At 34.0% G+C, this 15,101-nt stretch overlaps 2 protein-coding genes across 6 annotated transcripts; one reads left to right on the forward strand and one right to left on the reverse strand.

Annotated features, from left to right (window-relative positions):
• Positions 1-345: 345 nt before the first annotated feature.
• On the reverse strand, positions 346-2,915 carry LOC131012042 (4-hydroxy-3-methylbut-2-enyl diphosphate reductase, chloroplastic-like). The gene is made up of 10 exons (XM_057939954.1): positions 2,709-2,915; positions 2,470-2,649; positions 2,256-2,387; positions 2,118-2,160; positions 1,559-1,590; positions 1,349-1,454; positions 1,154-1,248; positions 889-1,077; positions 730-816; positions 346-659 (listed from the first exon to the last, which is right to left on the reverse strand). The coding sequence occupies exons 1-10, from the start codon at positions 2,913-2,915 to the stop codon at positions 594-596; spliced, it is 1,137 nt and encodes a 378-aa protein (XP_057795937.1). The 3' UTR covers positions 346-593.
• A 2,385-nt stretch (positions 2,916-5,300) lies between these two features.
• Positions 5,301-11,779, forward strand: LOC131005381 (uncharacterized). Of its 5 annotated transcripts, XM_057932328.1 has the most exons (10): positions 5,319-5,483; positions 5,555-5,648; positions 5,920-6,416; positions 6,807-6,970; positions 7,528-7,739; positions 8,126-8,380; positions 8,483-8,569; positions 8,677-8,739; positions 9,973-10,145; positions 11,392-11,779. In XM_057932328.1, exons 3-10 carry the CDS (start codon positions 6,040-6,042, stop codon positions 11,501-11,503), a joined length of 1,443 nt encoding a protein of 480 aa, XP_057788311.1. In that variant the 5' UTR covers positions 5,319-5,483; positions 5,555-5,648; positions 5,920-6,039; the 3' UTR covers positions 11,504-11,779. The 5 variants fall into 5 exon arrangements, with proteins under 5 accessions (XP_057788315.1, XP_057788314.1, XP_057788311.1 ...); XM_057932331.1 differs by having other exon boundaries at positions 5,318-5,648; XM_057932329.1 differs by having other exon boundaries at positions 5,555-6,416.
• Positions 11,780-15,101: the final 3,322 nt, after the last annotated feature.

Here is a 15,101-nt window from a genome sequence, read left to right on the forward strand (position 1 = left end):
ATTATTATTATTTATGAAAGCACATAGTTTTTGAAATTTTACTAGGACAGATTCATAGTCACTATTAAATTTCCCTCAATAGACTACTCCTTTGAGATCAAGAACTCAATGGTACTCCCTCTTCAAAAAAAAAATGAGTCAAGGATTCCCTACGTAAAGTTACTCACCTATGTATATTTTGACAATTAAAAACTCTTATTCAAAATCGGAGAAGATATATCTTTCTAAATTGAAAATACAAACTAAGTTTGATGATGTGGTTGGGAGTGGGCGCAAAGATGACTGTACGTAATCATTAGGGCAACTTCAATGCTGCCACGAATGACTAAATTAATGCGGTCTCAATTCCACATAAAATACTCAGAATTGCATTAAATTTAAGTACCACACTATTCACCTGCAGTAAATTTAGCTCAGTTTCTGGTACATATAGTTCCATTTTTATTTTTCATGTGATAGGTACTTAATTTTGTCTGGTTACATAACGTGACTAACAGACTATATTTCTGAGGCTGTAGCTATAATTCTTTTGTATTAGTGAGTTTTAAGTATGATGAAGGGCATATGTAGTATGACTGCAAGATGGGATGCAGTTATATTGCACATGAGTCTTGCTCACGCTTGATCTCGAACACCTTGCCTATGATATCTTCAATAACCTGCACCGCAATTTATTTAATTAATTAATTAGCGAGTGAATAAATTTAAAAATTGGGAATGAATAAATACCTTATCCGGAGTTGAAGCTCCAGCTGTAATGCTAATGGTGATCGGACCCTTGGGTATCCACTCCTCCGTCTCCACCAACTCCCCATGCTATACACCACAATTACTCCATCACTTAGATCATCAAATTAATCATAAAAATGCACAAATATGCATATATACCATTAACTTGTGAGTGATTATGTTTCCTGGACCTATCCTCTTCTCTGTATCAATCCAATACGAAGGAATTCCTTGCTCCTCGGCGATCACCTCAAGGGATAAAGTGTTGCTAGAATTCCATCCTCCAATCACCAGGATCAGATCCACCTCCTCGTCGCCCACCAGTTTCTGAGTTGCATCTTGCCGCGCCTAAACATAATTTATATATATACATATATATGGAAGAAGAAGAAGAAGAAGAAGAAGAAGAAGGAGAAGAATGTACTTGAGCTGCGTCGCAGATCGTGTTGGCGCTTATAAAGTGTTTGTTGATGTTTTCCACCCCGTATCTGCGCATCATGCTGTTCTCCACTAATTTTCCTGCAGAAATATTTGACGCGCAGTGTATGTGGATGTAGATCCAGACAGAGAAAGAGGTAGAGAGAGAGAGAGAGAAAGAGAGGAAGTTCCAATGAATTACCAATTTCCTCTGTTTCTCCCTTTAACATAGTAGTCTGATTCGCGATACCAACTCTCTGCAGATCTTTGTCTGGATCGAAACCCTTGGATACGGCAAATTCGAATTTCTGTACAACACCACAAAATATATAAAGTACCTACCAATCTACTCTCTCTCTCTCTCTATATATATATATATACAAATACATTATATATGGTGTATGTATAGAACCTGGAGAAACGCCTGTTTAGTGGAGCTGGATCCATCAAGTCAGTGGCGGATCCAGGATTTAAAAACTGGGGGTGCAAAAAATAATCTTATAAACATTGACGGAGCTAGGATTTTTTTAAGGGGGTTGAACTTTTACGGGGGTTCGGGGGCGGTAGCCCCCGAGAAATTTTTTTTAGGCCTTCAATACATTTTAGACATTTTTTTTTTACTAAAATACAAATATAATTAGTAATAACTCTGCATTCCAAATACAAAATGTGTACGTTCAATTTTTTTATTTAATTAAGAATTGAGGTAAAGGATTGATTATACTATGTTAATTTGTTAATTTGGCGGAGCTAGGATTTTTTTGGGGGTATTGGGATTAGAGAAAGGGAGTTAAAATATGTTAATTTGGTGTTTGGTGTTTGATGTCTGTAGGCGTGTAACTTGTAAGTTGCTTAGGGAACACTCCAACCTTTGTATCTAAATATATTATACTATGTATATATACTAAAAAAAAATTTTTTTTTTTGGGGGTACAGCTGTACCCCCTTGCACCCATCTGCGTCCGCCCCTGCATCAAGTGCACCACCTAAAATGTAATCACAAAGGTATGTTGCCTGCAAACGTGCGCATCATCATCATCATCATGTTTAATTATCTAAAATAGAGATTGAGATCGAAAGTTGAATTAATTAATTAATAAAAGTGGTACCTCTTTGACGTTCTTGACGACGATATAGTTGGCGGCAAATGAAGCAGTAGCCACAGTCTCCTCGTGCGCATATTTACCGTGGATTATTGATGTGTACTCTCCCTTCTTGTGCTTTTCAACGCTATGCCACACCTATATATATATATACATTACAATTTACAACACCAGCTTGTTATTATGTATACACTTTTGATTGGAAGTAGTATATATATACCTTAGCTACCCATGGGCAAGTTGTATCAACAATCTCAACATTCTTTTGAGTTAGCAGCATCATCTCTTGCACCGGCGCTCCGAACGCAGGCAGCACCACCACGTCGCCCTTCCCCACCAGATCAAATTGTTTCTTCCCCTCCTTCACTGGGAGAATGTTCACTCCCATCTCTCCCAGCGTCTGTCAAATATTAATCGCAACCTTAAATTTAATTAATTACAGAGAGAGAGGAAATTAACCTGATTAACAGTGGGGTTGTGAATGATTTCATTAGTGAGCCAAATGTTGCGATGGGGAAATTGGTGTCGAGCTTCGTAAGCAATTCTAACGGTGCGCTCAACACCCCAGCAGTATCCATAAGCTTCGCCCAGCTTCAACGTCACCTCACCCCATCTATACTCTTTCCCATTCTCCTTCAATTTCTGCATAATATTATCACCTGACATGCATTCATCCAAAAACATCATCAAAAAATAGGTTTTAATGAGCACCTTTGTCAGCTCTTTCTTCTCCAGCTGCAATTCTCAGAGCCCTTCTTCAACATTTCACGCCGCTTCGTCTTCTGAACTCATCATCCAATTCTACTCATTTTTCTATTTTGTGTAAGTATTAGAGTTCAAATTGCAATTTCTAAAAATTTCATAAAGTGGTTTGCATTTGTGAACAGTGAAATTCAAATATGATCTTTGTTGTTAACCATACCCAAAGAACGACTGCATTGATGAGTTTGGGTTTGGGTTTGGGTTTGGGTTTGGGGTTACGATTGGAGCAAAACACTATTTTATTTTTGGCTTTGGGTCTCGATTTGAGATGTGATTAAGTGATTTATTTTAATATGCTTTTCCTTTTGTTTATTTTCTTTGATTTTTTTTATTAACATTAATTGTATTCTCTAACATCTTCTGCGATCTTCCAATTTCATTTCTTATTTTCTCAATGATTAGATTATTTTGTGCTTTCTTTTCCCTCGAAACATTTATTCATTCTTTTCTAGTATCTCGATTTTATATGTTTAATTGATTAAGGATGCACAAGTTTATTTAAATATTCCGATAATTTTGCAGAGAAAACTGTCAATTTTTTTGGTGGGAAAATCTTACCGTTAAACTGTGCTTTTATATATAGACTAGTACCGCCTCCCGTGCGATGCACGGGCCACGATATATTTACTTATTTTTTAAAATTTTAAATTATGTTAAAATATCAAAGTGTCATTATTTATGAATTAGATTAATTGGTAACGAAAAAATTATACGCCCTTCGTCCACGATATCAATTTCACTTTTGTCATTTTGGTATGTCCACAATATCATTTCCACTTCCATTTATAGCAGTGAGGTTCACAAACTCCACTCACAACAATAGTGGGGCCCACCCCTAAAAAAACACAATAGTGAGACCCAAACTCCACTAACAACAATACCCACTATTATGGACTATTATTCACCACTTTTATAACTTGTATCATCCACAAAGTGGAAACGATATCGTAGGCGGATGAAGTGCTACTTTAAATATAAGTATTTGATTTAAAATAATGTATATAACGGTAAATCAACTTAATGAGCATTGTATAATAATAATATAATTAAATTTATAGATTATAAAATAAATCATTTCAGTCAATCTCATTTTGAGCAAATAATACTAAACTATCAATATAACAAAATTTTGGAGGGAAGAAATGAGAGGAGAGAGAAAATTTAATACAAATTTATTGCTCCTTAATTGTATTAAATTTAAAATAATTATAATTAAACAATCATATAAATTTTTTTGAAAGGAAAAAAAATGGCATCTACTTATTTTTTCACCAACAAAAGAAAAAAAAAAGTATGATGTTGAACATTATAGATAAATGAGAGCAACAAAAATTAATTTTGATACTTTAAACCATCATAACTTATTCGTTTGAAATTTTTTTTTTTATATAATTTTTACATTATCTTTTCGTGATCTTTAGTTTAACATCCAAATTGAATACTTTTTCATTAATCGAAGTTAATGATTTTTTGAAAAAAAAAAATAGAAAAAAGAAAAAAGAAGAGAGAAATTTTGGTGGGAGAAATGAAGAGAGAGAAAATTTGGAGGAAAAAAACTCCTCGTTTATTTGTATATAAATTTTAATTTTTATTGTATCTTTATTTATGCATGAATTAAATATAATAACAATAAAATATAAAAAATTATTAATTTTAAAATTCAAGGAAGCATATAGAATAATTACCGAACATTATATATATATTAGCCCTAAATAAAAATTAGAGTTTGAATGTTTTAGCGTATTTAACTAAATTATATATTAAAATGCAGAAAGAAATGGAAAGATGGGCATTAGTATAATTTTTTTTTTTTTAAAGGTACTATAAAATATTTTTGTTTGGCGCAAGAGTTTCGACAACATGAAAAATTGAAATTGGCTAGATTAAGTAATTAAAGCACGTTATGTTAAAAATCAATCTAATAAAACTCATTAATAAAAATAGCAATTAAGTACTCCCTCCGTCCTACTAAAGTTGGCTACATTTTCATTTTGAGCGTCCCACTAAAGTTGGCCACTTTCCTAAAATGGAAATATTTATCACATTCTATCTCCTACTTTATCACATTCTCTCTCATACTTTATCACTTTATTACCTTCTCTCTCATACTTTATCACATCCTCTCTCCTACTTTATCACTTTATTACCTTATCTCTCTCACTTTATCACCTTCTATTTCTTACTTTATTACTTTTATATTTTATTAACTACACACTTAAAATACTAATCTACAACTCCTTAATTCCCGTGCCGAAACGAATGTAGCCAACTTTAGTGGGACGGAGGGAGTATTTCTTTTCTTGAAATACTATACTCCACAAATTTTATCTCTTGTTATTTACGCCTCTCTCTCACACCAGAAAACCCTTTTCCTCTTTCTGCCTTTCTCGTAGTCTTGCATCTCTCTCACACTCGCTCGTCGTGCCGCACAGATCTTCCCACCTCGCCTTCTCCGGCAACAGCTGTAGTACGGTACGTCTCCTTTTTTCATCGCCCCATCCGCCTCGCCTCTCACTCGCCGCCACCGTCTTCTCCGCTAACAGCCGCAAAAGGGAAAATCAGCAGTAGCGTTGCAAGCCTCGAGAAGTTTGCCTCTACAGTTGCATCAGTCCGCCTCTCTGACCTCCGCGGCTCTGTGTGAGTGCCTTCGTCCGACTTTCACAACTACAGCCAAATAACTCAATTAGGGCTTCGAATTTCCCCTTTTTTCTTCTCGTTCTTCTCTATTCACGATTTTTGAATTTTGTTGTATTTATCTGCTATTCAAAATGTACCTATTTATGGGTAGGTGAATCTTGAATTTTTCTTTTTTTATTTTGTTTAAAAGGAGGTTTCTTGGTATAATCCGATTTGAAAACTTAAGTTCGTTCAAAGTTTTGGAGAAAGGTTGAATGGTTTTCTTTTGCAGGGATGATGGGTTTGGTTTCTGAAAAATTGAGAAAATTTTGAAGAACTCTCGATCGCTCCTTCGAGCAACCGTTTAATTGGTCTTTTATATAGTATATAGATTATATAGATTAAAATAAATATGCTGCTTCGATCGCTCCTTCGAGCAACCGCCGGCGCCGCGTCACTCCGGCAATCTCAGTGGCAGCTTACCAATTGCCGGAGCATGGCCTCGAAAACGCCTAAAGGTGGTTCCAGCAAAGGAAAGAACCCCCAGCCAAAATTTGATAAGAAAACACAGTCGAAATCCGATCTCAAGGATAAGAAGCCCCAAGAAGTGCTGGTGGCAAGCCCCGAATCTATTGCTAAACAAGACGCGGAGCTCCGCCGCCGCCTGCTGGCGGAGGATGAGAAGAACCCCGCCCTCGACGTAGGCCCCAATGGCCACCCCCTCTTCACTTCGGCTCCGTCTCTCTCTTCGCTCACCGGGGATGATGTCAACCATTACTTTAGATTCAGGTAGTACATTGTTTTAATTAAGTCAGCATCGTTTGTTTGTTACAAGGTAGGTATGATAATTCGGTGTTCTTACTGCTTGGAATTTGTTTTTTTTCCGTCTTGATAGATGTTCTCATCGCGTCTGAGCAGACCTAAAAAGTGAATCAGCGGTTTGTATATTCCGCAATGATGTAGCTTTTGTTTGATTACAAATTTTTAGATTAAGCTGTTTCATTTGATTTGCCAGTAAATGATTGTTAATTGAATATCTAATTGACTTGCAAAGTGTGGCTGTGGCATTTTCTTCACTATCAGTTCAATATGTCATTTGTTGTCTACAAACTGCCCGTGTGAGTGTGAAGTAGCAAAATTTGATTGGTGGGATGCAATTGTATTTGATATATTTTGTAGCCTGAAGGAGTTGAACGAGGTTTTGCCGGAGGGGCTTCCGTTGGGAATGGTGAAGGAATTTGAGGAATCATGCAGGAGTGCCTTGTTGGTGCGGCAGTGTTTTATCAATCTTCGTGATAATTTTAGGCAGGCTATTGATCCTTCATTGGCAGCTAAATCTAGAGGTCTCTTTCCACCCTTTATTTGTTGATTGTCATAAGCATTTTTTTGACTTAAGATGGAGATTGGAGAGATTTTTGTATCTTTTTATAGGAGTTTGTTCTCACACATCCAATTCATTACAGTTTTGCAAAGGATCCAGATAACCTATGTTATAACTTATAAGAGTTCACTGGATTCAAGGCAAATTTTTTGTACAGTGAGTGAATTAATTTTCTTATATTACTGTATTGGCACCAGTCTACAAGATAGTTACCGATAATATTTATTTGTAACATATCATGATTCTGCCTTCTTGTTTTATGAATTGGCGTCTAATAGGTTTGTCTAGCCTTCAACTATACAGTAACATATCCAACACAATGTCATTTCTGGTGTACAAGTAGGTTATTGACATTTTCTTTTTGAAGTGGTTGTTGACAATTTTTGAGCTTGGGATTTTACGTATGAATTTATTCTTATATTGTTTTTTTTCTTTTCCCAATTGAAAAACTACTCAAAACTGTGTGTATGCTCTACTTTCATCTAAGAATGAGTAATTTCTGATGATCCTAAATATCAGGTCTTAAAGTAAGAAAGCAAATTGTACTAGATGGCCTTTTGAGTTGTGGGAAGAGTACTGTACTTGCAATGCTTGTTAACTGGGCCCGCACGGAAGGTTGGCTTGTGCTTTATGTCCCTCGAGGTCGAGACTGGACACTCGGTGGATTATTTTATAAAAATCCTGATACTAATCTGTGGGATACCCCTGTGCAGGCTGTAAACATTCTACAAGTAAGAAATATGCAAATTTCATTATACTTTGTTTATTATCTTGTAAAGAATTAGTCAGAAGATATTTCACTGTAGTTCATTTTTTAATCTTATTTTTTATAATGCATATGATTTTGTACTTGCTTACATTAGGTTGCTTTTACAACTATTTTGTCTGTTAAGTGGCGTGAGATTTCAAAATTGTGCGTGTTACTTTGACTTGTAGCATCTCTACCTTAAAATGATTTTATTGTGATGAATCTGGTCAGTTTATAGTTGTCCTCTCAGTTTCTTAATCACAGAACTCTGTAAACCTTCCAGCTTCAGTTGGTGTCATTTAATGATTGTGTTTGAATGCATTTGTTATTTATTACTATCGAACCTGGCTTCTTGGTTGTTTATTTCAGGATTTCTTGAAGTTCAATAAGTCTTTATTGGAAGGTATAACATGCAAAATACTTGATCCCATTCCATTGGGAGAGGGTGCTGGTGTTGGCTTGCCAAGAGGTAGGGATAAGGTGCAAATTACTGAAGGGACAACTCTTTGCCAGCTAGTTGAGGCTGGAATTAAAGACTCACATGCTGCTGTTGGAGTGGCAGTTAGATTGAGGAAGGAATTATCTAAAGTGACTAGTGTCCCTGTTCTTATTGCAATTGATCAAGTGAGGATTCTTTCAACTTCTTATATTCTCGTTCCCAGAGTGACTATTTGCCTTTTTGAATTTATTTGCATCTTCTGCTAATCGGCTGCTGTATCTGGACAGTATAACAATTGGTTCACATTTACCAACTTTGAGGAGCCAGTGACGAATCGTTCTTGTCGACCCATTCATGCTAGAGAAGTTGCTACTGTAAGTTGTGATCTATTAAAATATAACTTGAAAATTTCAATTCTTCATTAAGTGGGGTCATTTTGTCTGGATAACTGAATGCTAGCTGTTTATGTATTTCAATTTAGTGGACCAGGAAGAGACAACTTTATGTCCCTTTCGCAAGTAGAGATGTATTGTATGGTCTAGGGGTAAGTGTGTTTGAAATGAATCACCTTTTGAATGGTTAGGCTATGATTCTTGGTTTTTCTCGTTATATAATTAGCATTAGCCCTTTTACTTTTAATGTCCATATATCTGCAAGAGGAGGAATGAAGGTAAGTTTTGGTCTTTGGTGACACTTTAACAGATCATAGCAAGATAATCTACTAATCTAGTCATTCATATATTAGCCGCATGTTATAATACTGAACAAATTTTTTGTTGTATCAAATCAAATTTATTCCATATGTTTGAAATCAGCTTTTAAAATTGCAAATGACATAGGTAAGAGACCTCTTGTCCAGTAGGACCAACTTAGATGCTACTTCTTAATTTTGAACTTTTGGATTATATACTGCATCACCTCATAGTTTTACCTGATTTTGTCCTACCATACACGTTTATAGGAGTGTTAGTACTACACTACTACTATTGTCAGACTCATAGGATATCATTTAAACTAGCAATCTTTATTGAATTTTTTAAAAAGTAGAGCTCACAAAGGGATGAAGAAACCCCAAAGGCAGAAACAGTAAAGTACGAACACATTGTCTATTTCTAATGATCTAAAAGACCTTAAAAGTCCGGAGGTGTGGAACCAATTATTATAAACTTAACTGTATCCCACACCTCTGAAGAATCTTCTCTATCCTCGAAAATTCTCCTATCCACTTTCCAGCCATAAAGAACAAAGGGCTGGAGCAATTAAACCCCCTAACACTTTGCCTTTTCTACAAATAAAGCTACCAAGACCGGACAAAAATAGGACACTGATCGACCATGGCAGAGTCCACTATTCGCCGAACTCATTTAACACTCTATACCAAAGTCGAGACTTGAGAGCGAAGTGGCACCTGTTACCTTGTTTTGTTCTTCATCACTTTCTTAATCTTCTCAGAGTATCCCCTTCTATAGTTGTCTAAGCCTCCTACAGGTAATTTTGTGGAGTACAATGTACTACAATGTAATCTGGCTTACTTGAGACTTGGGATGGACAAATTTGAAGTTTTTCCAGAAATACTGAATCCTTCTTGTTTCCTATTTCTCTTGCTGGACTTGCCCAGAACTTCCTGATTAATTCGGATTGCAATTGAGATATTTGTTCTTTACATTCCAAAAGAGTTTTTATTCCAATGCATGCACACCTTTCGCTTTCTCTACTTTAGACAACCTTATTTACTTGTATCTTTGCGCGATGTTTTATTTATATTGTTTTTTTGTAGGTCAATGCATTTAGGTCAATGATGCATGATGATATGATGGTGGGTGCCTTTTCTCATTCAACTGCTGTTGGGAAATTGCGTCAAGATTTGCCAGATGTTCCTACTGATGCTCGAATCTTTCTCCCTCGGTACAATTTGGATGAGGCCGCTACCGTGTGCTACTACTATCTCAGGTCTGCTTTTCTTAACTTGTAATTGAGCGTAACTGTATAAAGATTAAAATTTTTATGTTCTCATTCACAGGCTTAGGTAACTCTGGATGCATGTATCTTTACGCTCTTTTGTGCAATCATGCATGATGCTTGTTTTGTGTTTTTTTTTCTTTTCTTTTCTGAGAGGTGCATGATAGTTGTGGTCAAGCTACCACTAGGTACTCCTGGGGTGCAGGAACTTAGCTCAAGCAGTCACATACTTATCCCTTACTTTTATGCTCCCAACCTTCTATATGACAATTATCATTGATATAGAAAAATCAAAGTGCTTGAATCCTATGAGTTGAAATAAATAACTGAAGATCTTTTCTTACATCAATTAGACAATTGTGTGGAAGACAATTTGCACACCACAGATATTTAAGCGGTAAAAGAAATTAGAACAATTCCGGAAATAATTCATTGACAAATTTTCATACCCTACACCTTGGGATTTGCAATCATAAGTGACTCCTAAAGTTTCTAACAACAATAGTCTCATATCATACTAGTTGATAGTTAATAAAGGAGGATCTTTTACCACCATGAAAAATATAGTCCATTTTTGTCATTTTGGTTCATCCACAAAAACTAGTTCATTTCCATTTATAGACTCTACTCCATAACGTATTACCCTTAATATATCAACTTATTTGCCTATTCTATTACATGGTAGGCTATTTTCTTCACTCACAATACAATTAATTATCATTATTAACACTACTCTTTAAATGAAACTGTTTCTCCATTCACAATACAAACCATTTTTATTAAAACTCGTGTTGCCCCTTTTTAGGACTATTTTTTGGTGTCGGAGGGAGTATAAATTAGACAGGTCTACAACATTCAAGTACATGTAGTTGAAAGAAACATTTGAAGACTAAATATGCGAGTGTAGATATAGGAGGAGACTAATATTAAAACACATCTTCAAATATAAAATAGGAACCATTTTTAGCCCTTAGACAGAGAATTCATACGTGCTCTACATAGAATTCATACATTTTAACTAGTTCGTATTTTATACGTTAAAAAGTGTTTATACGGTTGATTCATCACCTTGACTATACCAAAAAGGTATTTGATTATGTAGAACAAAAATTCCAACATTTTGTAGAAGCATTTGGGAATAGAAGATTTGTTACCCTCTTTTTCTTAATTTACTTGAAACTAAGAATGACATGCTGTTTTGTGGCCTAAACCTTGCAAATAACACTCCGTTTGACAGGCAAAGACTAGCGAAACATGATGCATTTTCGGAGGAAAACTGGAAAAAGATCTTCTACTTGTCCCATGGAAATGGAACAGAGATGAGATATTTAGTTCCTTTCATGCGTTGACACGCATCAACACCCAAGAGAAGATGCTAATTTTATCACGGTCAAGGGAAAATTGATTCCGAGTTTTAGGATATCCAGCATTCAGAAGAAGGTTGGTTGATAAATGTTTTTGGTTTTTGGTTTTTGGTTTTTGTTAGAGCTAGGATACCACCTTTTGAGGTTAATGAATAATGCCCTCGATTTTTATTTTTATTTTTTGGGTTGGAATTATTAACCAGGATTCATGTATTTTTTTTGGTACAATTGAATTATTTATGTCATGCGCTAGTTTCCTCATGTTTTAGTTTGTATGTCATAATATTTTCTTCTTGTAATGAATAAGCCTGTCATACAAGTTGGTGTTAATGCTAATGCACCGAGTATTTATATTTACTGTGGGGGCCAAGAGACTGAGTAAGCGCTTATTTTCTTATTCACTGACTGTTGTCAAATTGTTTACATTGTTTCATATTTTTTCTTACACATATGACACAATCATATTTGTGTAAAGAATGTGAAGAATTTTCAACAAAAATCAAAACATCTAATAGAGCGTTTATTTCAATGATGAGATTTATATGTATTTTTAATAACAAAGTGTTTGATAGAGACTAAAGCCCGCTTGATTGCAAATGTGTCTGATTCTCAGTTGACATGCAAATAATCAACTACATATTTCATTAAATTAAACGCATTTCTATGATTACTAAAATCGGTTATAAGAAACCGTTGATCAGATAGTGATGATTCATCAAAATCTCAAAGTAGTCGCGTGCACGTAAGGTTCTTTATCTTATAATACAAATGCAAATTAAGGTTTACCATCCTAATAATAATATACCTATTTTAAGACATAAATCACATTTTCAAACTTTGATGGCAAAATTTGCCATTCGATTATCTGATAACCAAAAAAGTGGATCCAGTCTAAATCTATAAATAAAATTAATTTATTAGGAGACCCACCATAAAAATTAAATTATTTAATTACGAAACTTCTAATTATGAATTAATGAATTCTAATTAAGATAACCAAAAGGAAAATTGGATTGCGTCGTCCGCACCCTAATTCGAGTCATTTATTACGTTATTATTGTATTGTTATAAAGGAAAAGTCCATGCGGTCAACGTAAATGTTTTTCAGTAACAACCTTATATAAAACCCCTAAAAATAGTGGAAGTTGAAATGGTATTTACTCCCTTCGTCCATAAAAATAAAATAAAATGGTGGGATAATATTATTCATCCTTGAAATGAAAATAAGAAGGAAAAATGGTGAACTTCTCTTTTACATAAAACTACTATGCATGGCAAAATTAAACTTAAATGACATTTTAAATAAATAAATATAAATATTAAACGGAATCAAAATATAAATAAATGCAAAATATAGTTTAAAAATAAAATATCAATTATTTAATAAAATTTCGAATTTAAAAACGTAATTTTCAATTATATATATGGTGTAATGATAGTTATAGTTATTAAATAATTTTAAATTATTTGATAATGAAAATTAATATACACATTATTATTATTATTGAATATTCCTCATAATAATAAATAAATATTTTCTTACACAAGCATAAATAAAAATATCATAAAATTTTAACAAAGAGAAAGAAGATAAATATTTTAAAATTTTAATAACCTATTCGTTTTGAATTTTCATTTTTGATGATTTTTATATCATAAACTTAAGATGCATATTGAATATTTCTTCATAAATCAAATTTGACGGAAAAAAAAAAATTAAAATTATAAAAGAAAAGAAAAGAAAAAAATAGTAAAAAAATTGATGGAAGAAGAGAGAGAAAAAATGAAGGAAAAAATTGGAGGGAGAAAACTCCTCTTTTATATATTACTTAATTAATATAGACATGGAAAAAGAAATGAAGCATTTAAAAGCATAAATTTTTATTATCTCTCATTTTCACATGATAAATTTATCCATCAAAGTAAACGTACCCTTGTAAGGAGAAGTTTATTTTGGAGGATTAGCCTTGATAGATAAAAATAGTAAAGTTAATCCCTTGATTATTTTGATGGATTGAAACTCTGAGATTTCCCAAGGCGCTTGATTATTTCTATCATTTAAGCTAGTTTTGTTTGATTTTTATCTCATTAAAAATGTGGGATTAAAACAATTCTATTCTTGAAGATAAAAAATAGTCAATCATATATATAATCAATCATACAAAATAAACGCTCTCTAATGGGATGACACAGAATTTTAATAAAATTAGTCAAGTATATTGTGACTAGAAAAATGGTTCCATTTAAAAAATAGTGTTAATAATGATAATTAATTGTATTGTTAGTAGAGAAAGAGTTCACCATGAAATTAGCAAATTTCTAAAAATAGAAAATGACTAATTCTTGTGAACGCTCAAGAATGACAAAAAAAAAGATTATTTTTGTGGATTAAGGGAGTATTAAATTTTATACCCGCATACTCATGGGTCATGAGCTCAAGCGTTTTATCTCTGCGGTTGTAATCGTCTCTCCTCATGAAGTTGTGACGAAATACTTTGGCGTCTAATGGAGGCGGTGGAGACGGAGCAACTTCTCCGGAGGCGGAGCACCAGAGGAAGGAAGGCTTACGCGGCGGAAACAACCCCATCAGCGGCGCTGAGATGCGACAGAGTTGCAGAGGGATGGCCATGTCGATATATGATGTTAACTATAACTCAGAGCGCAAGAGGCTCTAGATTTTGCCCTTCATGCATATATGCGCAATTTATATGCGTCAAATAACTAGGGTCGGGCCTCATTTTAGTATTTTCTCTTCATATTTTCAGGGTTATGTAAATTAAATTGGAGGCTATAGGGTTAAAATAGTACATATATTAATAATTTTACTATTTTATTAAATAATAAGCTATACAGAGTAAAATGAGAACACCAATCCTTATGTTTGTTATCATATATTGATATATTTTGGATAGTTTGCACGCATAAGATCGATCTAGAAGTATTGGTGGATCTCAAAGCCCACTTGGGATTCTCAAAGTTATGAATATCCTATGTTCCACATTTTTTTGTGTGCTTAGGGGGTAGCTATAACATGAATGGTAATGGCTACATGAGAAACTTGGCCGTCTAAATTATCTTAGCCATGCATAGGGACGTCAATCTAGCCCGAAATCCGTGGGCTGACCCGATTAACCCGTCATCCGAGAGGGTTAGGGTTGAATATTTTTAACCCGATAAAAGTTACAACTCAATTAGCCCGTAACCGAATAGCCCGACACCCGATAGGATCGACCTGACTAACCCAATGGGCTAGCCCGAACCCGAGTACTTAACTTAGAATATTTAGATATAAAAATAAAAAAATGATAAAATATTATAAAGTCTCATCATTTCACTTTTCTTTATTTTTGAGATGCTTTGGTTCTATGAGTTCAAACTATTGTTGGATATTTTATTATTTTTTTTTAACAAAATTGAACATTTTATTGTTACCAACTTATTTTATATGTTATGTGATCTTGATGTTTTTTACAATATCTCATATTTTTGCATTTAATGCTTGCTATATAATTTATATCTTTGATTTCTATGTATATTTTATACATTATACATTAGATCATTAAAAATAACAAAATACAAATGA

Source organism: Salvia miltiorrhiza, chromosome 1 (assembly GCF_028751815.1).
Source record: "Salvia miltiorrhiza cultivar Shanhuang (shh) chromosome 1, IMPLAD_Smil_shh, whole genome shotgun sequence".
Taxonomy (NCBI): domain Eukaryota; kingdom Viridiplantae; phylum Streptophyta; class Magnoliopsida; order Lamiales; family Lamiaceae; genus Salvia; species Salvia miltiorrhiza.